The following is a 23,867-nucleotide window of genomic DNA, read 5'->3' on the forward strand; positions in this document are numbered from 1 at the left end:
CCGGGCCTCCATCCAGTGCGCGGTGCGCGCGTCCCGCGGAACCAGGCGCGCGAGGGCCACGCGGCTGGGACGGGCGCTGGGCGGCCGCCGAGCTCCAGGCACCGCCATCGCCGCGTTCCGGACGTCGCCGCCGCGGCGTCCCCCCAATTTATACTTCTTAATCCCTTGAATTCAGTCAACTCTACTGAAGTCTAGCGCCGCAGGGAGGTGCACGGAGAGGGCGCCCGGGCTTCCGTCCGGTGCGCGGTGCGCGCGTCCCGCAGAACCAGGCTCGCGAGGGTCGCGCGGCTGGGACGGGCGCTGGGCGGCCGCCGAGCTCCAGGCACCGCCATCGCCGCGTTCCGGACGTCGCCGCCGCGGCGTCCCCCCAATTTATACTTCTTAATCCCTTGAATTCAGTCAACTCTACTGAAGTCTAGCGCCGCCGGGAGGTGCACGGAGAGGGCGCCCGGCCCGCGGCACCAGGCGCGCGGGGGCTGCGCAGCGGGGACGGGTGCTGGGAGGCCGCCGGGCTCCGGGCGCCGCCGCTGCGGCGGCGTCCCCAGCGTCCCGGGCCGGGTGGCCTGCGGGGGCGGCGGAGGTGCGAAAGTGAGTGAGTTTCCCAGGGTTTCGCCCGGAATGGGGTTCAGTGCAATCAGAGCCTGCGCTCAGCGCACTCCGGAGCCTTTATCTCCTTCCTGCCAGTGAACTCCGGCCAGGCCGTCAGCCGCCCCCTCCTCTCCGGCTCCATCCTCCCCGCAGGCGCGCGTGCTCGTGTCTCCGCCAGTTTCTCCATACCTCAGGCTTTTACGGCTCCCCCGATTGTCCCCGTGGCCTTCTCCTTCCCCCCAGCTGTGGGTATTTCAGTCCGCCAGCTCTCCTGTGGTTCTGGACGATGTCCGTTCTGACCTCTAGTTGTATTTTTGAAATTGTTGTGCCCGGCTGCAGGTTAGGTGTTTAACCTATGCCGCCATCTTGGTTTCTCTCTGAACATTTATCTTTATAAGAACTACCAAAATCTTTTCCAAAGTGGTGGTTCTAGTTTACATTTCCACCAACAGTGCATGAGATTTCCAGTTGCTCCACATTTCTGCTGATAGGATTCGTCTTTGATTCTAGTGCGTGTGTAGTGGTACTTCGTTGTGTGTTTTTTTTTCCTACTTTTGCTTTTATTAGAATTTATTTTATGTCAATTTACCCCCGTGCCATAGTTGCTGTTTCTTCAGTTTCTGCTGGAATATCTTTTTCTTCTGTGCAGCCTTCTCTTCTGGGTTAGGAACAATCTGCTCTTTTCCAGTCAAGATCATTTCCATGTGCCAGGGTGAGTTCATGGGTGGGTTAACCTGCCCATGAGCTCTATACGTTCTGCGCTGTATCTTGGGAGCTTTGTTCACCTGGATGTGGTCAATGACCAGAGGATGTACATCTAAACCCTTAATTTCAGCATTGCTCTCTGCATTTTTAAGCATGTGCAGCAAAAATTGAGCACTGTTTTTGGGCCACTGTTTACTCTGGACACACCTACCAATGCCACCATTGTCATGACAGAATGGCACACACTGCTTCTGTAAAGTGACATCCTTCAGATAGGTGGTGGCTTTTCGAATGTGCATACCCTGACAGCCTGGGCAGTTCCATGAGTGTTCTTAAAGTGAGCAGGAAGGTTTGAACCTCTTGATTTGCATGATTTTGTGGGGGTTTCTGAGTCAAGTGGGCAGTGAACCGTTTTCAGAGGTCACCTCTGGCTGCTTTTGGGAAGAGGAAGAGAGCCATTGTGGTTTTCATTTGTGTTTCCCTAGTAACTAGTGATGTTGAGCACTCTTCCACATGCTTATTGGCCATTGGTATCTCTTCTTTTGTGGTGTGTGCTAAACCTTTCAGCCATTTAAAAAACTGGGTTCTTTCTCTGATTTTTCAGAAAGCTTCCTCTTGTTCCTGCGGGCAGGATGGGCGGAGGAGGCAGACATAAAAGCAAGGGGAGTGCGGAGGGCTGTCACTTCCACAGAGGCAAGTTTGTCAGGGGCTCAACGCATTGCCTGTTTTCTGGAAAAGTCAGCTTTGGCTTTTTCTAACTCTTGGGCTGCTGCCAGGACAGATTGCAAGATCTCCTGTGGGGAGGGGAGATAGCCCTGCTTCCTGGAGGCTGGGACTGTGGGGTGGGCGGCACCCAGTCTGCTGAGTGCACCTCCATCTCAGCCTCTTTCTTTACCTGATGGAGTGGAGACCATGAGCAGAGATCTGCACAGGCTGGCATTCTGGTTGCTAATATATTGAGACACTTCTCTTTTGGTTGGTAAAAAGTCTTTACCCGACCTCCCACAGATATCTGTCACCTCCTCAGTCCATTCCCTTGAGACACCTTGGACTTCCCCACATCTCAGCAACTAAAGGGGGTGGGGGTGCCTCAGGACTCTGATCCAGGCCTATAGCCACACCTGTTCTAATTGGATGGTGCCTGGTATGCCAGCTATTAGACTGAATTCTGGGTATAGCCAGACCTGGCTGGAGCTGGGAGGATCAGATCAGAAGGCTAAAGCTGAGGCTGAGGCTGAGGGTGAGGGATTAAGGAAGGATTTTCATCAAGGTGGGCCCAGAATTGGAGACTTGAAGTACTTTAACAATCTATCTATAATAATAAAAGTGTAATATGCTAATTAGACCAGACAGCTGAACGGCCGTCAGGACGTCCTTCCGGATGACCTTTCATAAAAAGCCGGAGCTGCAAGGGCTGAGGGAAGCCACCGCAGCTGCGAGGGCCAAGCCCCTTGCATGAATTTTGTGCATCAGGCCTCTAGTCTATACTAATAAAAGGGTAATATGCTAATTAGACCTGGAGACCTTCTGGATGTCCTTCTGGACAAAGCCATGGTGGTGGGGGCTGAGGCAGAGGTGGTTAGGGAGGTGATCAGGCCAGGAGGGGAGGGCAGTTGGGGGCGAGCAAGTCGGCAGGGGAGACAATTGGGGGTGAGCAGGCCAGCGGGAGAGGGCAGTGGGGGGCAAGAAGGCTGGCAGGGGGGCAGTTGGGGGCAAGCAGGCTGGCAAGGGGGGGCAGTTGGGGGTGATCAGGCTGGCAAGGGGGGGCAGTTGGGGGCAAGCAGGCTGGCAGGCAGAATGTTAGGGGCAATCAGGCAGGCAGGCAGGTGAGAGGTTAGGAGCCAATGGTCCCGGATTGTGAGAGGGATCCCAGATTGGAGAGGGTGCAGGCCAAGCTGAGGGACAACCCCCCCCCCCATGCACAAATTTTGTGCACCGGGCCACTAGTATATATATAAAAGCCTAAGTGACTGTTACGACCGAACAATTGGAATGACCGGAACGACCAGTTGACCAGTCACTATGAGAGGGAAGGAGGAGGAGGGGAGGTGGGACACCACGTGGTGGCAGGGTGTTGACGTGGCATCAGCTTCCATTCCTTTTTTGCCTGGCCCGGCGACCGTCACCTCCTCTCCTGACTCCACCAGGGCCTTTGGGCCCCAGGCTGGGACAGGGAACCAGGGGTGGGTGGCAGTAGATGTGGCCCTTTTCCCAGGGGGGGCTGAGGGCCAGCTCCCTCCTTGGGGCCGGTGGCCAACCTCCCATGCCTTGTCCCTCCCCACAGCCAGCAGGTCCCAATTGGCCTGCTGCCTGCCTGCCACAGTGGTGGTGTGGCAGTGAGGGAAGGAGGAGGGGGTGAGGTGGGGAACCACACGATGGCGGGGTGCCGACACGGCATCAGCATCTGGTGTCCGTTCCTTCTGCACCCGGTCCGGCAATGGTTGCCTCCTCTCCTGATCCCGCCAGGGCCTTTGGGCCCTGATTGGCCTGGCTCTGATAGCCGGCAAGGCCTAGAGACCCCACCCGTGCATGAATTTCGTGCACCGGGCCTCTAGTCATGATAATAATTAACATTCATTGAGCATATAGAGTATGCCAGGCAGGCATTATTCTGATAAATCTCACAAGTCCTCACAATAAACGAGACCATTGCAGCCTCCTTCTCCCCTTCCTGCACCCCCAAGTCTGTTCCCCATGCCACGCCAGAGGGAGCCAATAAACACTGGCATCAGATCAGGGTCCTCCTGGCTCAGAGTCTCCTCTGGTCTCTGAGTGTCCCTGAATGACTCTGCTGCAGCCACCATGAGAGATCTGAGGTGCCAGGGGCCTCCAGGGCCTGTTCTCACCATGTTCACTCCAGACCTGGTGGTGGGGAGGTGATTCTTTAGTGATAGGACTCAGCCAGGCCTGGGCAATGGCAGCCATTAGCAGTGGTAAACAAAAAGCTTTCACGGCCAAAAGCTCTTCTGAAAGATTTTGCTGAGCCAAATGCTAGCCAAAAAAGGACCAGGTCCTGGGGCATGCAATCTAAACCACCAGCAGCAGGGCGAGAAGGAGATGACATGTCGGCCAGGAATTTTTATACAATGAGTTTGGAGGGAAAAAAAATGTAAGTTGTTTTTAGAGAATTTACATTGGTCACAGGTAAAGAGTTTGGGGGAAGTTGAGGCAGTGCTAGTTCTGGGATGGGTGCATTGTCCATAAGGAAGAAATATTTGCTCCTTTGGATTGGTTGTGGACAACAGTTCAAAAAGTTCATCTATAATAATAAAAGCGTAATATGCTAATTAGACCCGTCCCTTCCAGACAAAGCCGTGGCAGAGGCCCCTCAGTCGTGATGGTGGGGGGAGGGGGGGAGGGCGGGCCGAGGCCCTTATATGAATTTCCTGCATCGGGCCTCTAGTGAGTAAGTAAGAAGACAGCGGAGTCTGCCCAGTTAATTCAACATTCATTCAGGAATGTGAGCAGTCTTTTGTTGTCTTTGCCATTCAGTCGCTAACTGATAAACTTCTCTTGTCTCTTCCTCCCACCCATAAGCCTGCTGGGATTTAATTTAGGATGTCTCGGAATTTTCTCCTCATCAGCAGCCGGTGCTGCCTGGGCTGGGCCCTGACTCTCTCCTCCAGACTCGGAACCGCCCCTCCCCCCACCATCTCCACCCCTAGCAACAGGCCACTCAGAGTCTGTCCCATGACTAGCATCCAGTTTCCCCTTTTCTCTCCTTAGCCCAAGGAGCTGTGGGGTGTGACGCCTGGATGGGGGAGGGGAGCTTCCTGCAGCTGGCCCATCCCCGCCAGTGCCCTAACCTCAGGTTCCTCCTTCCCCAGCCCCAGCCCCAGCCCCAGCCCTCCTGCTGAGGGCTAGAAGTCTTTGTCTTCTCCCTCAGTCTTCACGTCTCGTTTGGTGGAGCCGCCCAGCCCAGCCCAGTGGTCATCACGTTGGGCCTGCCTCATCCCAACCTCTAATCTTGTGTCTGTGATGTGTGTGTCTGTCTCACGGTCTGCTCCTCTCCCTCTTTCTCTCTTACCATCATTTTCTCCTCAATCATATATATAATTGATTTCAGAGAGGAAGGGAGAGGGAGAGAGAGAGATAGAAACATTAATGATGAGAGAGCATCATTGATCGGCTGCTTCCGGTACACCCCTACTGGGGATCAAATCTGAAACCTGGGCACGTGCCCTTGACCGGAATCGAACCCAGGACCCTTCACTCCGCAGGCCAATGCTCTATCCACTGAGCCCAACCGGCTAGGGCTCCTCTATCTTTTATCTTGGTTCTTTTTGCTTTCTCTCTGTGGGTCAAATATCTGTCTTTGGTTTCTGGGTTCCATTTCCACCTTTATTTGCTGTGTGACCTTGGGCAGGTGTCTTGACTATTCTGTAAAATGGGGATAATAAGAGCATCTATGTCAGAAGGGTGTTGTGGGGGTTAAGTGAGTTAACACTTGGGCAGAGTGCCTGCACATTAGTGCCCATGCCCTGATGGCTCTTTTTTAATATGCTCTGAACATCACAAGGTTCCGATTATCTAATGATTACAGCTGGTGCTTATAAAATGCTGACAAGTGTCAGTCCCTCTTCTAGAAACATTAATTCATTTGATCCCACAACTCCCTACAAAGTAGGTACTATTTTACTCCCCATTTTACTAGTACAAATGAAGAAACAGGCCGAGAGATTGAGTGACTTGCTCAAGGTTGTCCAGCGAAGGAAGAGGCAGAGCTGGCTTCAACCATAGTCAGCCACTGATCCTCCTGTTACAATGTCTGAGCCTTGACTGGGATGGAGGTTGAGTTGATATACTAGTATGTACCCTTTGCCCTTCATGTCCAGCCAAGGGGGGGCTATAGCATTGCCCCTGGGATGTCTGGGCCTGATTCTTTCCGGTGTTATCTATCTCTGTCCCTCCTCCCTTACTGTCCCCTCCTCCTCCTGCCACCACCCACCTCAGACTTCCTCCTTCACTTGGTTGGCCACATCCCACTGGCCCTCGGACTGTAGTATCCAGCAGTGTCGCCTGCATCATGGGGGGCCTTAGACCCTTCAACAGGCTTCTGTTCCTGCCTCTCCTTCTGACTGTGGGTGGTGAGTTGGGGGCTTCTGAAGCTGCCTCCTGAGTCCCTGGGCTCACCTTGGGGCAAGGCAGGGAACAGGGTGGAAAGAGAACCAAAGGGGAAGGTTGGGACGGAAGCAGATCCCCAGCCCCCAAAACCCTATGCGTCTCTCCCAGAACCTGAAACTCCAATATTTGGCCTCCAGCAGAAGCCAGTAGAGGGAGGGGACGCTAAGGGTGGTGTAATAGGACAAGTCAGTGTAGAAGTAACACAGTCCGGTGGCCTTTGTGTCAGCCACAGGTCCTACCAGGAGTTGCCCTCTACCCTCGCCCCCTGGCTGTCAGGACCCACCCACCCCAGCTTCTATGCCCACCCTCCAGTCATAGCTCCACACCTCAGTTTACCTTCTTTTTCTTTCTTTAGGTCTCAGCCCTGTCCAGTCCCAGAGCGGTAGGCCTAGACCCTGAAATACCCCTCCCTATTTCTGAAAGACCTCCCCATTTCTTCCCAAATCTCTTCAAACTCCCCCCTGACACCGCCTCCCAATTCCCAACTCCCATTGACCTCCCCTGACTCCTGTGCCATATACATTCCCAGAATGCAACTGCTCTGTGGTGAGCCCTGGTGTGCTGGCCGGTATTGTGCTGGGGGACCTGGTACTTACCCTCCTCATCGCTCTGGCTGTATACTCTCTGGGCCGGCTGGTCCCTCGGGGGCGAGGGGCTGTGGAGGGTGAGTGGGATTGGATGGGGATGGGACCCTGAGGACTTGCCTGGAGGGGAGGGGGAAGTCACAATCATCCAAGGGGATGGTGATGGTTTCACGTCAACTGAATAATCGCCATTTACCACCTTGTGTGCCTCTGCACCTGTGCCACTCCCCACCCCCAGCAGTGAACCGGAAGCAGCGCATCACTGAGACAGAGTCACCTTACCAGGTGAGGAAACCAGCTTCTCTTCCTTCTGTCTCATTCCTGCCCTGTGGATGTCAGTCCTAAACAACCCCCACCCCAAGTCCCTCTAGCACCTTAGACCCTAAAGCCAGTTTCTCAGCAGCTTCTCAAACCCTTGAAGACTCATGGGGGCATCTGTCCAAAACTAATTTCAATGATCAATCATGAACTTATGCTCAGCTTAAAACGTGTGGAGAGAAACGTATAGGGATGGTTTGTCTTTGCCAAGGCAAATGCAGGCCTTAGCCAGAAGGCGGTCTCCAAACGGTTCTGGAAAAGCCTGACCCAGGACAGGCTGACCTGTGGGAGTTCTCATCAGAGGGTATAATCCAGCCTTAGTCTGGTAACTCTAAAGACTTTGGGGCTGGGAGCTTGGGGGTTGGGACCCTGCATCCCTTTGAGAAGCTAATGAAATTTGGAGACTCTTCAGAGTAATCCATACAAAAAATACAAATTGTACCTATAATCTAGGAGTGGTGCAAGTAAGATATCCTTGAAACCCTTTTTAAGAACCATAATGTAGATAGAGGCATCTTTCCATTTCCTGTCTCTCAACATCGTTTGTAACCCTCTAAGGGGTCATGAGCTCCTCTATGAATCGAATGAAGCCAAACCTACCCCTCTCCAGAAAGATGCACACCCAGACCGGCCGTATGCATATATGATTTCAGGATCCTGTATGATGCCTGCCTTTTGGGGCCATAGACCCTCCCTCTGTAACTGTGAGCCCTCGTCTGTGAAACCTTTTACTTGTCCACAACCAGCTTTGCCTTGCCTCACTTGTGATAAAAAGTCTCTTTCTAAAGTGTAAGATCTTGAGTCTCGCTCTGTGAGGTCCATAAGACTGAAGGAGTGAAATACTAGGGCAAAGCATTGCTCCACTTTATTTGGTGAGCACCTACTCGTACGATACTGAAGACATAGCTGCAGAGCTTACATCCTAGTTGGGGAAACAGACTTGACGCAAATTAACAAATAAGATCATTTGGGGTGTCAGGGGAAGAAACTACAGATGAAGAAATCAAGAAATGCCTTTCTGAGGAAGTGATATGAGCTAAGACTTGAAGGGGAGGATGGAACCATCCATGGGAATACTTAGGGGACCAGTATTCTAAGCAGAGAGAACAGTATGTGCTCTGAGGCTGGGGCCTAATGATGAGGCAGAGGAGAAAGGGGAACTTTGAAGACACCTGAATAAAATCTAGATTTCTAACATGGCTGCCAGGTTGAAGAAGTGACCGGGGGCCTTGCAGGCCACTGGGAGAAGGTTGGCTTTTGTTTTAAGTTCACTTGGCAGACCCCCTTCCACTAATGATTGCCACCCTGTCCAAACCTTTAGGAGCTCCAAGGTCAGAGGTCGGATGTCTACAGTGACCTCAACACACAGAGGCAGTATTACAAATGAGCCCAAACCATGGCAGTCAACAACCCAATGCCTGGATCCAGTCATTCCTGATGCCTGCCCAGCACCCTATTCCTACTCCCACCAAGTACAGATCTACAGAGTGGCCTCTCTGAGATATCAGACTTTCCCTGCCCCCCTGCCCCCCTGCCCCCAAATAAACATGGAACACAAAACACTGTTGAGTTATTGCAGTTCTCTGGGCTGAGGGCATGGGGATATTTGGGGTTCTGGGAGGGTAGGTCATGGACCCAGAAACAGCTAAATGGGAGGGAGGCTTTGGGGACCCTGGGTTCTTTGAGGAAGAATTAGAAGTAGAGGTATTTTGGTCGCTTTATTGAATAGGTTTCCGGTGCCACCGCGCACAATCCAGGATGAGAGGGTCAGAAGTCAGAGGTCCCAGTTACGGGGGGTCAGCCCCTGCCAGGCATGTTGATGTAGACTTTGCCATCTTCTGGGGGTGGGGAAAAGAAAGCATGAGGCCTGACCACCCACCACCCACCCACACCTCCGCCTCCCCGGGGACCTCCTGCTTCAGGGGTTTCCTCAGGAGTTCCCCCAGCAGGGCCCCCAGGGTTTCCCCAGCAGCACCTCCAGGGCTTCCCCCAGGGGACCCCTCCATGGGGACCTCTTCCCTAGGGACACCACCCCCAGTCCAGGCCCTGCCCTCACCTTGGGTGGGCCTGTCACGTGGTCTGGCACATATAAACACCACCACCACGATTAGCAGAGACACCACAGCATCAGCAGCCACAAGGCCTGCCAGGAGTGGCAGGGGGAGGGGCCCACATCCAGAACAGGAACCTGGAGGGTGGGGGCCAAAACAAGGTAGCCGAGGGGGATTCCAGGCTTTCAGGGCTGTGCTCTGGGCATATGGGTAGAAGTCCCTGATGGGTGACCAATTCCCTGGGGTTGCACTTGGGGGATGAAAAGGGAGATGGAGATCCAGAGTCTAGGCCGCAGGGGTTCTCAAACTTTTTAAACAGGGGGCCAGTTCACTGTCCCTCAGACCGTTGGAGGGCCGGACTATAATTGAAAAAAAAAACTATGAACAAATTCCTATGCACACTGCACATATCTTATTTTGAAGTAAAAATCAAAACGGCAAAAACACCCGCATGTGGCCCGTGGGCCGTAGTTTGAGGACGCCTGGTCTAGGGTATTCAAGCATAGTGAGACATATGCGGGGCTTTGGGCATAGTGGGCACTCCTGAAGAGAGGCTGGGCGTTGGCCAAGTCCCTGGGGCTTCGATTTGCTGCAGAGATGGGGATCTGGAGAGCCACTGGGGGTATTCCAGGATCCTCAAGCTATACTTTAGGGATGGAAACAGTACCTGAAGTAGCATGGCAAAGGGGAAGGAGTTTTGATTTCTCACCTGGAGTTATCTGAGCTGCAGCCACTGTGGGAAGAGAGAGAACGTAATCAGTGGGAGAGGTGGTTCCCAAAATAGAGTGCAGGGAAAGGTGATGTGCTGAGAAGTAAGCTCCACTCCAAAAGATCAAATGAGAAAGAGCGGCCAAATGGTAGGGGAGCGCCCAGCAAAGCCGAGAGAGACAGGAAATCAGAAGCAGAGATTCAGCAGTGAGAAGGGGAGATTAATAGGTAGGCACTCCAGAACTCAGCTTCCCTCCCCAAAGAACCAGGCCCAGAAGCCACATGGATCTCCCGGAAAAGAAGGGGCACCGGGAGAAGGATCTGCCTTCAGCACCCCTCCCTTCAGGTGCCACCCAAGCCACCTCTTTCACAAATAGCCACTCCCCCACCCCCGCCCAATAACTGCTGGCTTCACCTGGGAGCAAAAGCAGGAGCAGGATGGTGCCTGGAGGGAGCATGGTGGGTTGGGGCCTGGAAGGGATTTGGTCCAGAGAGGTTCTGAGGAAGAGTGGGGGAGTAGACAGGCAGCAAAAGCGGATGTCACCCAGCTGGTGGCAAGGCTAACTGCTTCCTGTGCGGGTGGAGGCGGGGGGTGGGGGTGGGGGGAAAGAGGTGGTAGGTCCTTCTGACTGCCTTTGGGGACAAACTGGGGGAAGGGACAGAGACTAGGGAAGTTGCTATGATTGTCCAGGTGGGAGGTAACAGGTGGGCCAGGGTGTGGGCACTGGGGAGACTCTGGAAAGATTTGGGAGGTAGAGCCAACAAAACTTATAGATGGAGTAGATAAGGTTGTATGTGTGTGTGTGTGTGTGTGTGTGAGAGAGAGAGAGAGAGAGAGAGAGAGAGAGAGAGAGAGAGAGAGAGAGATATCCAGGATGACCGAAGCTTACGGCTTCAGCAACTGAAAAGATGGAGCATCCCTTGACAGGATGGCGGAGGGGAAGCAGTTATGGGGGCAGGGGGAAGGGAAGTGCTGGAGGTTTGGGCACACTGAGTTGGAAATGCCTGGGTGATCTTCCGGCGGAGAAGTTGAATGACCACAGCTGCCTCTGTGAGTTCAGGGGCTAAATCTCACCCGGAGATGTACATTTGGGGGCGGATGGCTTATGGATGGTATTTAAAGTCCCCAGATTGGATGAGAGTGCCAAGGAAGTGAGTACAGATGGAGACCTCCCAACAGAGACACACACACATCGCCCCCAACCCTCCAAAAATGCTGATGAGGAAGAAACAGCCAGGGAAACTGAGGAGCAGCAAATGAAGGAGAACCCTAGCGGAGCATGAAAGCCGGGGAGCCAGGCGGTGAACACTGTCCATCAGTGCTGTGCACAGGCACCAAGCTGGGAGCTGAGAACAGCCTCTCCCCGGAGTCAGTCAGCTGGGGCGCGGGGATTGCTGCCTGCTTAGTTCACAGCCGAACACAGCACCCGGCCAAGCGCTTCCCCTGCGGTAATACACGTTGTTTTAAATGAATGTATGAGAACTGACCTCGGAAAAAGGAGGTGAGGTGGGGGAAAGGGAGAAATCTGAGTCTACCTTTATCACTCTTCCCTGCAGACTTTTCCTCCCTGGGGACCAGGAAGTCCGGACCCCCAGGCCTCTCCTCCCCCAGGACCCAGTACTCTAGCCCCCACCCCGGCCCAGCCTAGGAGTCGAGGTCTCCAGCACCCCCTGGGCAGAGACGAGGTCCAGGCCTCCAGGGCCCTCCTTCAGGAGTCCAGAACCCCAGGCCCTTCCTCCTCAGACCAGGGTAGGGAGCCCCCGCTCTCCGGATACGGTGGGGTCGGGGCTCAAGGTCAGCCCAGCCCCTTCAGGGCCTGTGTTTGCTAGAGCGAGACGCGGGGACTCCCGGGCTGTGGGCGGGGCCACCAGGAGGGCGGTGCCAGACCCCATTTAAACACTCGAGGCTAACAGGACCCAGGATCGGGGACCCAGCGGCGGTGGCTGCGCGGGGTAACAGCGAGGCTGGCGCAGCGCCGAGGCCGGGGCCCTGGGGGCCCGCAGTCCGCCCAGCGGAACCCCAGAGGTAACAGGGGGTGGAGGAGTGAGGGGCTGGGAGTCGGACTCGAAGCCCTGGGTCCTGAGACTGAGGGTGCCCAGTGTTTGGAGGGGAGATCAGGACTCCTGGGTCCCGGGGTGAGGGGATGGGATCAGGACTCCTGGGTCCCGGGGTGAGGGGACTGGGATCAGGACTCCTGGGCCCTGGGGTGAGGGGATGGGATCAGGACTCCTGGGTCCCGGGTGAGGGGACTGGGATCAGGACTCCTGGGTCCCGGGGTGAGGGGATGGGATCAGGACTCCTGGGTCCTGGGGTGAGGGGATGGGATCAGGACTCCTGGGTCCCGGGGTGAGGGGATGGGATCAGGACTCCTGGGTCCCGGGGTGAGGGGATGGGATCAGGACTCCTGGGCCCCGGGGTGAGGGGACTGGGATCAGGACTCCTGGGTCCTGGGGTGAGGGGATGGGATCAGGACTCCTGGGTCCCGGGGTGAGGGGATGGGATCAGGACTCCGGGGTCCCGGGGTGAGGGGATGGGATCAGGACTCCTGGGTCCTGGGGTGAGGGGATGGGATCAGGACTCCTGGGCGCGGGGTGAGGGGATGGGATCAGGACTCCTGGGCGCGGGGTGAAGGGATGGGATCAAACTCCTGGGCCCCGGGGTGAGGGGACTGGGATCAGGACTCCTGGGTCCCGGGTGAGGGGACTGGGATCAGACTCCTGGGTCCCGGGGTGAGGGGACTGGGATCAGGACTCCTGGGTCCCGGGGTGAGGGGACTGGGATCAGGACTCCTGGGTCCCGGGGTGAGGGGATGGGATCAGGACTCCTGGGTCCTGGGGTGAGGGGACTGGGATCAGGACTCCTGGGCGCGGGGGAAGAGGCGCTGGCGGCCGGATTCCTTCCCCGGGAAACCCCTGGCGGGACTGAGCGCCTGGGGGCGTGGTGGTTTAAATTCAGCCACGGGTCTCGGTGGGCAAGGTCGCGCCCGGCCGCAGGGTCCGTGCGGGCGATGCCTGCGCCCCGCTCCCCCGCCCAGGACTTCCGAGTCGCCCTCCCCGCTCCGTCCCAGCGCCGTGGCTGGACGGGAATTCCCCACGCGTGGGGATTCCGCGAGCGCCCAGCTCAGCCGCCCGCCCCGCCTCCGAGCGGACACCTGGGCGCGGCGGAGGGGAAGCGGGAAGCGGAAGGTTCCCTTGCGTGTGCGCCGTGGCGTCAGCGCGTCGCGGCGTCAGGCGTCAGAGCGTCGCCCCCGAGCGGCTCCGAGTCTGGCCTCCCCCGCCCTCTTAACCCTTCCTCCGCTGGAACTCGGGAGCGGAGGGTGCGGAACGCCCGGGTGGTCCCGAGGCGTCTGGGAGCGGGGGCTTCCGAGTCTGCGGTGGGGCGGGGTCTGCCCCTCGGGGTCTCCGATGAGCGAGGGGACCGCGGCTGGCGGCTACCCCAGGAGAGGGCCGGGGGGGTGCCGGGTTTCCCGCGGAGAGGATCAGGGCAGCTTGTTGGGAAGAGAGATGTGGGGGACCTGTGCCCAGGCTGTGATGCCAGACCACCGCCGAGGCCTCAGGACCGGGAGGCCTGGAGGGGGGAATTTTTCGCGGAAGTCGTGGGGGGGATGCGCAGAGGGGCATCCTCCTCCCCCGTCCTCAGTTTCCACGACGCTGGTGGAAAGTTGGCTCAGAGGGGAAAGTGCGGAGCAAAAGGAAGGAAACAGCGGAGGCGGGCGCCGCACCCGAAACCGTAGATTGGTGTTGGAGTTCTCTCGGGCGACATCGGTGTGCCAGTTTTTTCCGTGCGGGACGGCGAGGAGGGTGCTCAAATCCCCCGTCCCCAACTTGTGTTCTGATGACTTCTCTCCCCTCTGCACCCCTTCACCCTCCCCGCCTCCCCGCAGTGAGCCGTCATGAGCGCAGCCACTGCCCATCGCAGACCGTGAAAAAGCTCCTGGAAGAACAGAGGCGCCGCCAGCAGCAGCCGGACGCCGGTGGGGCACCGGTGAGGCCCACGGAGCCCTGCCCACGACCGCTCTCTCGGGAGGCCCTGTCCTGTTGGGCGGGGGCTTGTTGGCTTGCTCGGCCCTCAGGGATGATGAGATGCAGTCCTGCCTTAGACATCCTGGAGCTGGGGAGCGGATGTTGAAGAATCTCCAGAGGAATTCAACCATGTGCCTTTTTCCTTATGTCTCTACAGGGACAGTTCCCCCCTCCCCTGGCCCAGCCCCTGACCCCATCTGTGAACGAGGGTGAGGTTGGTAAGTCTGGAAACTCACCTGCTTCCTTCAGCTCCCAGCTCCAGCTTCCTCTGGGACTCACATCCCCACTCTTAGAACTTGGGCGAACTTGAGGCGTCAGGCCCTGATTCTTGCCAGGACCCAGTGGAAGGTTGATCTTCCAGAGATTCTCTGCAGCCCGGTAGTCTATGCATACGGTCCTTGGGTGCCCAGGGGCCTCCCAGCCTTTCTGGGAGTCTAGACCCTCAACCCCTCAGCATCCTAGGAGTCCAGGTCCCAGAAGTCCAACCTTCCAACCCCTTGGTGTCCCAGAATTCCAAGTCCTAGAAGTACTAGCTTTCAGTACCTTGGGAGATTCCAGGCCCTCACACAGGTCCTCCAGCCTTGGCTGTGACTTTCCTAACTCTGGTAACCAGGCCCGCCCCTGCTCCTCCTCTCACATGCAGGCCATACTCACTTCCCAGCCCACCAGGAGGCTGTGGGTTCTGGACTTGGCGGCCTGGCCCCGACCGCAGGCTTTCCAGACTGGAGCCCCAACACCCATGCTGCCTACACAGACAGCGCCTGCTCTTATCCTGCTTCTGCTGCTGAAAGTTTCCTGACTTCTGACTTCTGCCCACTCCCGGACCCAGGGCAGCCATATCCATTGCTCCTGGGGATGGAGGTGAGATACAGAGTGGGAACAGAATGCTGATGGGCCCCCAAAGTTCCCAGTTGCCTTCATGCAGCATTCTGAGTTGTCTGGGCCTGGGTTAAGATCCAATTCCTCAGACAGGCAACACTAAGGCCCAAAGGTCTAAGTTCACTTGGCACAGATGGGACATGCAGCCCCTTTCCCTGGTACTCTGAATGAGGATGTGTGTGGTGGGATGGATTGGGAAGAGGGAATCCTCAGCTGACTGGCTCTCCTCACCACCTGCACCCTTCAGGACCCCCTGGATACCCAGCTTTATGCAGAACCTTCCCTGCCACAGGTGGGATCCTGGAAAGGTTCTGGACTCCCCTCGCGACCCTCCCCTCAGTTACCCTCTTTGGCCACTGGACCATCCCTGGACACAGCTCGTGCTCATATGCTGGCCTTGGGGCCACAGCGGCTACTGGCCCAAGACGAGGAGGGAGACACGTGAGTATAGGGGAATAGAGTCTGTGGGCTCCTGGCCCGGCTGGGCATCTGTACTAACTACTGTTCCCACCTGTCCTCAGGCTCCTGCACCTGTTCGCAGCTCGGGGGCTGCGTTGGGCAGCATACGCTGCAGCTGAGGTGCTCCAAACGTACAGACATCTGGACATTCGTGAGCATAAGGGCAAGGTGAGGGCCAAGGGCTTGGATTACTGAATCTGAGGGCAGAGGGTCTGGGGGCCCGGATTCCTGTGGAAGGGGCTGGGCTCAGTCTGACTTCTCCTTTCCCCTGCAGACTCCTCTCCTGGTGGCTGCTGCTGCCAACCAGCCTCTAATTGTGGAGGATCTACTGAACCTGGGCGCGGAGCCTAATGCCACTGACCATCAGGGACGTTCTGTCTTGCATGTGGCTGCTACCTATGGCCTCCCAGGAGTCCTCTCGGTATGGCTGCGGTAGATGGGGTCATTGATTGCCCATATTCTGGCTTCTAGGACTGGGAGGCCTGGGGAGGACTGGGGAGACCCTAATCTAGCTCTTCATTCTCCTCTTCCCAGGCTGTGATGAACTCAGGGGTTCGGGTTGACTTGGAAGCCAGGGACTTCGAGGGTAAGTTGGGTTGCGGGCAGGGCGGGTGCAGCAGGTGGGGCTGGGCAGGTGCAGCAGGTGGGGCTGGGCGGGTGCAGCAGGTGGGGCTGGGCAGGGTGGGTGCTCCAGATGCCTAGCCCTCACTGTCTCCATTCCACAGGACTCACCCCTCTCCATACAGCCATCCTGGCTCTCAATGTTGCTATGGTCTCACCTGACCCCTGTCCCCGGATGCTGAGTATTCAGGCCCGAGACCGGCTGTCTTGCGTCCAAATGTTGCTGCATATGGGTGCTGACCACACCAGCCAGGTGAGCTGGGCTATGGGAAGCCAGTCCCTAGGAGGACTTGTGGGATGAGGGCACCTGGATGCCCAGGGGCTCCAAACAAACACTGATGCTCTCTCTTCCCAGCTGCGTGTCCGTGTCCAGGAGCCCATTACTTCATTTCTTTGTGCCCAGTTGTCAACTGGAAATAATGTTGTTGACCTGAGCTTATATTTATCATGCACTGAGTTTCATAGAGTATTGAATTCTCACAAACCCCCATTTGATGCATGTGCTGTTATTTCTCTATTTTACTGATAAGGAGACTGAAGCACAAGATGTCAAAAATCTTATAGCTTGTGAGTGTCAGAGAGGAGATTAGACCCAGGAAGTCTGATCCCAGAATTGAGCTCTTAATCGTTATATTATCCTCTTACTTTACGAGCTAGCTGAGAGAATTAAACATCCACATATCGCTTTTGGGGTTTTTTTTTTGTTGTTAAATTTTAACATAGATAAAGTACAGGAAATAGTATAATGAACTTCATGTACCAAACAAACATCAGTAACAAGCAACTCATAGCCAGTCCTGCCCCATCTATTCCTCCACTTAGCTATATTCCTTTTAAGCAAATCCAAGAATGTAAGTTTATCTATAAATATTTGTGTGTCTTTAAAATCATTATTCCACCTTAAAAATAATGAACAATTTCATGTCAAATATTCTAGCTTTATTCAAATTTTGTTTGGCTCTAAAGTGACATACATTTATTTTATTTTTTTCATTAAAGAACACAGAGATCCAAATAAAGCTCACATATTGCAATATGTTTGTCTGAATTTTTTTAAAATTGATTTTAGAGAAAGGAAGGAAGATAGAGAGAGAGAAACATCAATTGGTTGCCTCCCACTGGGAATTGAACCGGCAACCATTTGGTGCACAGGGTGATGCTCAACCAACTGAGTCACACCAGCCCGGGAGTGATGATATGTCTTTTAAGTCTTAATATAGAGCTTCCCCCTCCATCTCTGTTTTCTCTTCCTAATTTATTTGGTGAGCCAACTAGGTTGTTTTGCTCTGTATAAACACCTAACATTTTTAATGTTTATCATCACTCTTTAAAGGCACATACTAAAGTTTCATTGTGGAAAATGGCTTACTTTACTCCAAAATGTGAGAATAGCTTAATATGGAAATGGATACAGGCTTAGTTTAGTCCACTAAGTAATGTTGCTCAACTCCCATCCTTGTAATAGATAGAGTACCACCCATATAAGATGTAGGCACAGTTTACTATGCTTGATAGGATGTGGGGTGGCCAAGATAGCTGCTAGCCCAGAGAACACCTAGGAGGATTAGAAAGAAGCCTTTTGTCAGACATTTGGGCTGGAAAATTATCTTAATAAACGTAAAGTTCTGTGATTTGTGTGATGTGAATGGCACTCCCTTAAACTTTTGTATAGTGCACAGTCCATACAACTGTATAAGGCAGCCCTGGGTATTACAGAGGAGAGGCAGGGTCTCTGCAGGCTCTTGGCTCTGTGATGGGGGGCCTGAGTGTGAGGGCTGGCCTGACCTCTGCTATACCCCTCCCCACAGGAGATCAAGAGCAACAAGACTGTTCTGCATTTGGCTGTGCAGGCCGCCAACACCGTCCTAGTTCAGCTGCTGCTGGAGCTGCCACAGGGAGACCTGAGGGCCTTTGTCAACATGAAGGTAGGGTCCTAGGCTAGAATGTGGAGATGATGAGAGAGATGGCAGAGGGGGCAGTGGGATGTTGGGGGTCCTCTGGGCTGTGACTGTAGAGGGGACATTGTAGGTTCTGGAATGTGAAAGGGGTGTATGGGATGTCTATGTGAAGGGAGAAATGTGCACTGTGGATGTGGCAGAATATGCAGTGTGGTGTTGAGGGCTCAGGTTGGCTGAGTCTGAATCCTTATCAGTCCTCCCCTCACTGTCCCCAGGCGCATGGGAACACAGCCCTCCACATGGCAGCTGCCCTGCCCCCTGGGCCGCACCAGGAGGCCATAGTGCGTCACCTGCTGGCAGCCGGGGCAGATCCAGCATTGCGAAACCTGGAGAATGAGCAGCCCATCCACTTGTTGCGGCCTGGGCCGGGCCCTGAAGGGGTGAGCATTGAGTGACCTCTGACCTAACTGGGTGAACCCCTGACCCTACACATTCCTGACCTTAGAGGTAATCTCAGAAGGTGACCTTAACCAACCCTGACTTCAAAATGTGACCTCTTACCCCAGGTTTTTATTCCTTACCTTATAATGGTGACTCCTCTTGACCTCTACTTAAATCCTGACCTCAAAGTATGACCTCTACTTCTAACCCTGAATCCTGACCTCAGGGAACAACCTTTGATCCTCAAGTATGACCTCCAATCCCTTGCCCATAATCCTGAGTCCTGATCTCAAAGTGGGACTCCTGACCCCCAAATGGGACCTCTGATCCCATGTCCCTACCCTTCAACTCCCAGCCCTCTATGCGAACCCAAAGGAGGGAACTCCCAATCAGCAACAGCTTCCCTTCATCCCCAGTTCTGGCTCTGAGCCTTTTTACCCTCAATTCCAAATCTTGACTCTGAACCTCTGATCGTCAAACCCAAATGACCCCACTCAACTTTTCTTCTTTAACCTCCAGCTTCACCAGCTGTGCCTCCCCCACCTCTCCTTGCAACCTCCAAGTCACCTCCCTCTGCCTTGTCTTGTTCACAGCTCCGGCAGCTATTGAAGAGGAGCCGCGTGGCACCCCCAGGCCTGTCCTCTTAGGACTCAAAACCCAGAACCTGGACTGATTTTCCAGTCCCCCCCGTCCTGTGGGACAGCCAGCGTATGCTAATGTTGCAAATCCATGATAATGTATGTGGAATGTCCTGCCATTGGGGTCTTACATTAAAACCTCAAAGTGGCTGCTGTGGTGGGAGTAAACAGTCCCCAATATTTGGGGTGATGTACTATCCCTCTCCCACCCACCCATAAGGAGCCCCCTTGATGATTTCTGTGAAATTGAGGCCCCTTGATTGTTTCTGTGAAACACCCTGAACACCTACCCCTATCCTCACTTAGCTCTTCACACCCGGAACCTGAGATGCAGTTCCCCTACATGGTACTTGGGGCATCCCAAAACAGCTACCAGTATCACCCCAATACAGTTCTTAAGATGAACCCCCAACCTCTTCAGGTCTTTAGCCTTAGGTCCTACTGCTTTCTAATTCAGAACTCAACCAAACCCCTATCTCAGACCTTCGCATTTCCAGTGAATCTCTTTAAGAAACTCCCTGTTAAACTCAATTTGGGCCCGGCTGGTGTGGCTCAGTGATTGAGCTTTGACCTATGAACCAAGAGGTCACCAGTTTGATTCCTGGTCAGGGTCCCCAGTAGAGGGCCTGTAGGAGGCAGCCGATCAATGATATTTATCATTGATGTTTCTATCTCTGTCTCCCTCTCTAAAAAATCAATAAAAACAGATTTAAACTCAATTTGGACTAGAACTGTTGTCATCTCATCTCCGGAGGCATTGGTGTTGGGAGTGGCTGTGGTGCCTGGCTGAGAAGTAGTGTTTGGGTGAATGTGCCTGGGTGGCAGCATGTAGCAGGTACTGTGGGTGCCAAGTCCATGTCTCGTCACCCTCCCCCTATCAATACATGGTGGTTTGAGTACCAGTGCCAGCACATGAAGCTTTGCCTGGGCATTCTCCGACCCTTGGTGTCTGCTACGCCCCAGATATGAACATGGCAAGCCTTCAGTGCCAGGGAGTTCATGCAACTTCCCACTCTAACAGCCCTCAGCCAGTGACTGATGGTATATAAATACTCCAGGTCCCTCGCCTCTCTGATGGGGTAACGGAAGTGTGTGTTGTACCTGGCTCTCAAAGTTCCCCAACAGAATAATAAGCCCCAGTTGCCCACAGAGGTTCTGGCTAATAACTTGCTGCTTCTTAGCTACTTTCCCTTTTCTGTGTTACTGTCTGCCACCCCTACCAATGTTTGCCTTTTCCAAATAATCTCAAATCTGTGCCTCAGCATCTGCTTCTGGAGAAACCGCACTAAGAAAAGCTCCACCATGTCCTCGTACACCTGTTCCACAGCCTCTCCTCTGGCCTCCATCCCAATCATCACTCCAAGGGTCCCACCCCAGAAAGCTTTAAAAAAATTTTTTTTAAATATATTTTTAGCCCTAGCCAGTTTGGCTCAGTAGCTAGAGCATCGGCCTGTGGACCAAAGGGTTCCGGGTTTGATTACAGTTAAGGGCTTGTACCTCAGTTGCAGGCTCCTCCCCAGCCTTGGCCCTGGTCGCAGCTGGTGCAGGAAGCAACCAATCGATGTGTTCCCAAACACATCGATATTTCTCTGTCTTTCCCTCTCTCTTCCACTCTCTCTAAAAATGGAAAAATATCCTCAAGTGAGGATTAAAAAATACATTATTTTATTATTTTTTTAATTGATTTCAGAGAGGAAGGGAGAGGGAGAGACAGATAGAAACATCAATGATGAAAGAGAAACATTGATCAGCTGGCTCCTGCACACTCCACACTGGGGATCAAGATAGCAACCTGGGCATATGCCCTCACCAGGAATAGAACCTTGACCTCCTGGTTCATAGGTCGATGCTCAGCCACTGAGCCACACCGGCTGGGCTTTGTTTTCTATTTTAATTCTGCTCTGATTTTCATTTTTTACTTCTGTCTACTGACTTTGAGCTTTGCTTGTTCTTATTTTTTCTAGTTACTTAAGGTGAAATGTCAGGTTATTTTTAAAAGATTTTTGTTGTTAATTGAGGTAAACCTGTAAACTTTCCTCTTATTACTGCTTTTGCTGCATCCCAAAGACTTTGATATGTTGTAATGTCATTCTTACTTGTCTCTATGTATCTTTTGATCTCTTATTTCTTCTTTGACCCAGTAGTGTTTCAGTAGCATGTTGTTTAATCTCCACATATTTGTGTTTTTTTCCAGCTTTCTTTTTTGGAGTTGATTTTCAGTTTCAAAGCACTGTGGTCAGAGAATATGATTTCAGTCTTTTTTAATTTGTTAAGACTAGTTTTGTGCCCCAAAATATGGTCTATCCTTGAGAACATGTCATGTGCACTAGAGAAAAATATATATTCTGGTGTTCAGGGATGAAAAGCTCTGTAAATATCAATTATGTCCACTTGGTCTAATATATCATTGGAGGTTGATATTTCTTTTCTTTTTTAAAAAAAAATATATTCTTATTGATTTCAGGGGGGAAGGGAGAGAGAGACATAGAAACATCAATGATGAGAGAGATTCACTGATTGGCTGCCTCCTGTACCCGCCACATAGGGGATCAAGCCCATAACCTGGGCATGTGCCCTGACCGGGAATCGAACCCAGACCTCGTTCATAGGTTGATGCTCAACCCCTGAGCTATGCTGGCTGGGCTGATATTTCTTTATTGATTTTATGTTTGGATGAAGCATTCATTCATTGCTGTCAATGGGGTATTTAGCTTCCCTACTATAATTGTATTTTTATCAGTTTCTTCCTTTAAGTTCTGTTAGTAATTGCTTTATATATTTTGGTGCCCTTGGGTTGAGTGCATATATATTAATAAGTGTTATATCTTCTTGATATATTGTCCCCTTTATTATTATAAAATGTCCATCTTTGTCTCTTGTTACCTTTTTTATCTTGAGATCGATTTTGTCTGATATGACTACATCTGCTTTTCTCTGGATGCCATTTGCTTGGAGAATCATTTTCAAACCTTCACTTTGAGTCTACGCTAGTCTTTGTAGCTGAAATGGGTCTCCTGAAGGCAGCATATAGTTGGATTTTTTTTGTGTGTTTTTATTTATTTTATTTATATATATATATATATATATATATATATATATACACACACATATATATATATATATTTTTATTGATGTCAGAGAGGGGAAGGGAGAGAGAGAGAGAGAAATATCAATGATGAGAGAGAATCATTGATTGGCTGTCTCCTGCACGCCCCCTACTGAGGATCGTGCCCACAACCCAAGCATGTGCCCTTGACTGGAATCGAACCTGGGACCCTTTAGTCCGCAGGCCGGCGCTCTATCCACTGAGCCAAACCAGCCAGGGCTTTTTTTTTGTTTTTAAAATCCAATCTGTACTCTGTGCCTTCTAATGGTGAGTTCAGCCCATTTAAATTTGGGGTGATTATTGATATAAGAGGATTTCCTGTAGCCATTTTGTCTTTTTTTTTTTTTTTCCTGGTAGCTCAGTGTCTCCATTGTTTCTTTTCCCTTGTGTTTCTGTCTATAATTTTAGTTTGATAATGTTCTATGATTTCCCCCCCCCTCCATTTCCTCTTTTTATTTTTATTTTTTAATGTTATGTGTCTTAGTTCTAGATTTTAGTTTTGTGGTTACCATTAGGTTTGTTCAACAACGTTTCACATGTACAATAGTTATTTTTATTCTGATTGCATCTTATGTCCATTCACCTGTACAAGCTCAGTCTCCCCCCTTTCATGTTTTTGTTACCATAAATTATCCCTTTTTATGCTGTGCATTTATTTCCAAATTGCAGTAGCAATTGTCCTTTCTTTATTTTAATACTTTTACCTCTTTTAACATTTATGTTATATTTAAGTGTTTAATACCCTATTATGAACAAGAGTTGCAGTTTCCTGCTTCTGTCTGTTAGTCATCTTACTCACAGTTTTGTGTCCTTCCGTCTTTTTGTTTCAGGTAAATAAGCACCTTTCAGCATTACCTGTAATGCAGGTAAATTCCCTCAGCTTCTGTTTGTCTGGGAAAGTCTTTATTTCTCCTTCAGATCTAAAGGATAATTTGCTAGATATATTTTTCTTGGCTGGTGATTTCTCTTTCAATATTTTGAATATTTGATTCCACTCTCTCCTAGCTTGTAGAGTTTCTGCTGAAAAATTTGATGATAATCTAATGAGGTTTCCTTTATAGGTTTCCATCTTCTTTTCTCTGGCTGCCTTGAGAATTCTTTCTTTGTCATTAATTTTTGACAGCTTTACTATAATGTGCTTTGCAGAAGGCCTTTTTATATTGTGATAATTAGGTGTTCTGTTAGCTTCTTTGTCTTGAGGTTCAGTTCTTTCCATAGGTTTGATGAGTTTTTGTCAATTATTTGTTTGAATAGGCACTCTGTTCCTTTCTCCCTCTCTTCTCCATCTGTTATAACTATTATTTTTTAAAAATATATATTTCTTTATTAATTTCAGAGAGGAAGGGAGAAGGAGAGAGAGACAGAAACATCAATGATGAGAGAGAATCATTGATAAGCTGCCTCCTGCTGTAACTATTATTTTCAAATGTTTATTTCTAAATTACAATTTACACTTAATATTATTTTGTATTAGTTTCAGGTGTATAGCATAGTGGTTAGACAATCATATACTTTACAAAGAAAAGTATATTTATAGTACCCACCTAGCACCATGCACAGTTATTACAATATTATTGACTATTTTCCCTACTCCATATTTTACATCCCCATGACTATTTTGTAACTACCAATTTGTACTTCATAATTGCTTCCCTTTTTTTACTCAGTCCCCAATGCCCCTCACCTCTGGCAGCTATCAGTCTGTTCTGTGTCATGAGTCTGTT

At 52.0% G+C, this 23,867-nt stretch overlaps 4 protein-coding genes across 8 annotated transcripts; 2 read left to right on the forward strand and 2 right to left on the reverse strand.

The window, feature by feature from the left end:
- Nucleotides 1-1,163: 1,163 nt before the first annotated feature.
- Nucleotides 1,164-1,684, reverse strand: LOC114230952 (60S ribosomal protein L17-like). Its single transcript, XM_054711102.1, has one exon. The coding sequence runs from the start codon at nucleotides 1,590-1,592 to the stop codon at nucleotides 1,164-1,166; it is 429 nt and encodes a 142-aa protein (XP_054567077.1). The 5' UTR covers nucleotides 1,593-1,684.
- Nucleotides 1,685-6,246: 4,562 nt separating this feature from the next.
- Nucleotides 6,247-8,850, forward strand: TYROBP (transmembrane immune signaling adaptor TYROBP). Of its 2 annotated transcripts, none has more exons than XM_008139837.3 (5): nucleotides 6,247-6,380; nucleotides 6,773-6,799; nucleotides 6,947-7,081; nucleotides 7,240-7,286; nucleotides 8,641-8,850. In XM_008139837.3, the coding sequence occupies exons 1-5, from the start codon at nucleotides 6,320-6,322 to the stop codon at nucleotides 8,704-8,706; spliced, it is 336 nt and encodes a 111-aa protein (XP_008138059.1). In that variant the 5' UTR covers nucleotides 6,247-6,319; the 3' UTR covers nucleotides 8,707-8,850. The 2 variants fall into 2 exon arrangements, with proteins under 2 accessions (XP_008138059.1, XP_008138060.1); XM_008139838.3 differs by having other exon boundaries at nucleotides 7,243-7,286.
- Nucleotides 8,851-9,022: 172 nt separating this feature from the next.
- HCST (hematopoietic cell signal transducer) lies at nucleotides 9,023-10,628 on the reverse strand. 2 transcript variants are annotated; one of them, XM_028143562.2, is made up of 4 exons: nucleotides 10,494-10,628; nucleotides 10,080-10,103; nucleotides 9,376-9,507; nucleotides 9,023-9,157 (listed from the first exon to the last, which is right to left on the reverse strand). In XM_028143562.2, the coding sequence occupies exons 1-4, from the start codon at nucleotides 10,534-10,536 to the stop codon at nucleotides 9,117-9,119; spliced, it is 240 nt and encodes a 79-aa protein (XP_027999363.2). In that variant the 5' UTR covers nucleotides 10,537-10,628; the 3' UTR covers nucleotides 9,023-9,116. The 2 variants fall into 2 exon arrangements, with proteins under 2 accessions (XP_027999363.2, XP_054567276.1); XM_054711301.1 differs by having other exon boundaries at nucleotides 9,023-9,154; nucleotides 10,494-10,606.
- Nucleotides 10,629-12,010: 1,382 nt separating this feature from the next.
- NFKBID (NFKB inhibitor delta) lies at nucleotides 12,011-19,738 on the forward strand. Of its 3 annotated transcripts, XM_054711257.1 has the most exons (12): nucleotides 12,011-12,104; nucleotides 13,963-14,063; nucleotides 14,259-14,319; nucleotides 14,745-14,962; nucleotides 15,228-15,421; nucleotides 15,502-15,607; nucleotides 15,714-15,860; nucleotides 15,974-16,025; nucleotides 16,165-16,313; nucleotides 17,869-17,985; nucleotides 18,234-18,398; nucleotides 18,993-19,738. In XM_054711257.1, the coding sequence occupies exons 4-12, from the start codon at nucleotides 14,957-14,959 to the stop codon at nucleotides 19,044-19,046; spliced, it is 990 nt and encodes a 329-aa protein (XP_054567232.1). In that variant the 5' UTR covers nucleotides 12,011-12,104; nucleotides 13,963-14,063; nucleotides 14,259-14,319; nucleotides 14,745-14,956; the 3' UTR covers nucleotides 19,047-19,738. The 3 variants fall into 3 exon arrangements, with proteins under 3 accessions (XP_054567232.1, XP_054567230.1, XP_054567231.1); XM_054711255.1 differs by lacking the exon at nucleotides 12,011-12,104 and having other exon boundaries at nucleotides 13,514-14,063; XM_054711256.1 differs by lacking the exon at nucleotides 12,011-12,104 and having other exon boundaries at nucleotides 13,514-14,063; nucleotides 15,273-15,421.
- The last annotated feature ends 4,129 nt before the right edge of the window (nucleotides 19,739-23,867 follow it).

This window comes from Eptesicus fuscus, chromosome 21 (assembly GCF_027574615.1).
Source record: "Eptesicus fuscus isolate TK198812 chromosome 21, DD_ASM_mEF_20220401, whole genome shotgun sequence".
NCBI classification, from domain to species: domain Eukaryota; kingdom Metazoa; phylum Chordata; class Mammalia; order Chiroptera; family Vespertilionidae; genus Eptesicus; species Eptesicus fuscus.

Bases quoted from the DNA above. Each gene is read 5' to 3' on its own strand.
- LOC114230952 (XM_054711102.1), bottom strand. From the start codon at position 1,592: ATGCACATTCGAAAAGCCACCACCTATCTGAAGGATGTCACTTTACAG.
- HCST (XM_028143562.2), bottom strand. From the start codon at position 10,536: ATGCTCCCTCCAGGCACCATCCTGCTCCTGCTTTTGCTCCCAG. The intron at 10,104-10,493 runs GTGAAGCCAGCA...CTCTTCCCACAG, and splicing joins GCTCCTGCTTTTGCTCCCAG to TGGCTGCAGCTCAGATAACT. The intron at 9,508-10,079 runs GTGAGAAATCAA...CCCACCCTCCAG, and splicing joins TGCAGCTCAGATAACTCCAG to GTTCCTGTTCTGGATGTGGG.
- TYROBP (XM_008139837.3), top strand. From the start codon at position 6,320: ATGGGGGGCCTTAGACCCTTCAACAGGCTTCTGTTCCTGCCTCTCCTT. The intron at 6,381-6,772 runs GTGAGTTGGGGG...TTCTTTCTTTAG, and splicing joins TCTCCTTCTGACTGTGGGTG to GTCTCAGCCCTGTCCAGTCC. The intron at 7,287-8,640 runs GTGAGGAAACCA...CCAAACCTTTAG, and splicing joins AGACAGAGTCACCTTACCAG to GAGCTCCAAGGTCAGAGGTC.
- NFKBID (XM_054711255.1), top strand. From the start codon at position 13,914: ATGACTTCTCTCCCCTCTGCACCCCTTCACCCTCCCCGCCTCCCCGCA. The intron at 15,861-15,973 runs GTATGGCTGCGG...TCCTCTTCCCAG, and splicing joins GCCTCCCAGGAGTCCTCTCG to GCTGTGATGAACTCAGGGGT. The intron at 16,314-17,868 runs GTGAGCTGGGCT...CCCTCCCCACAG, and splicing joins GTGCTGACCACACCAGCCAG to GAGATCAAGAGCAACAAGAC.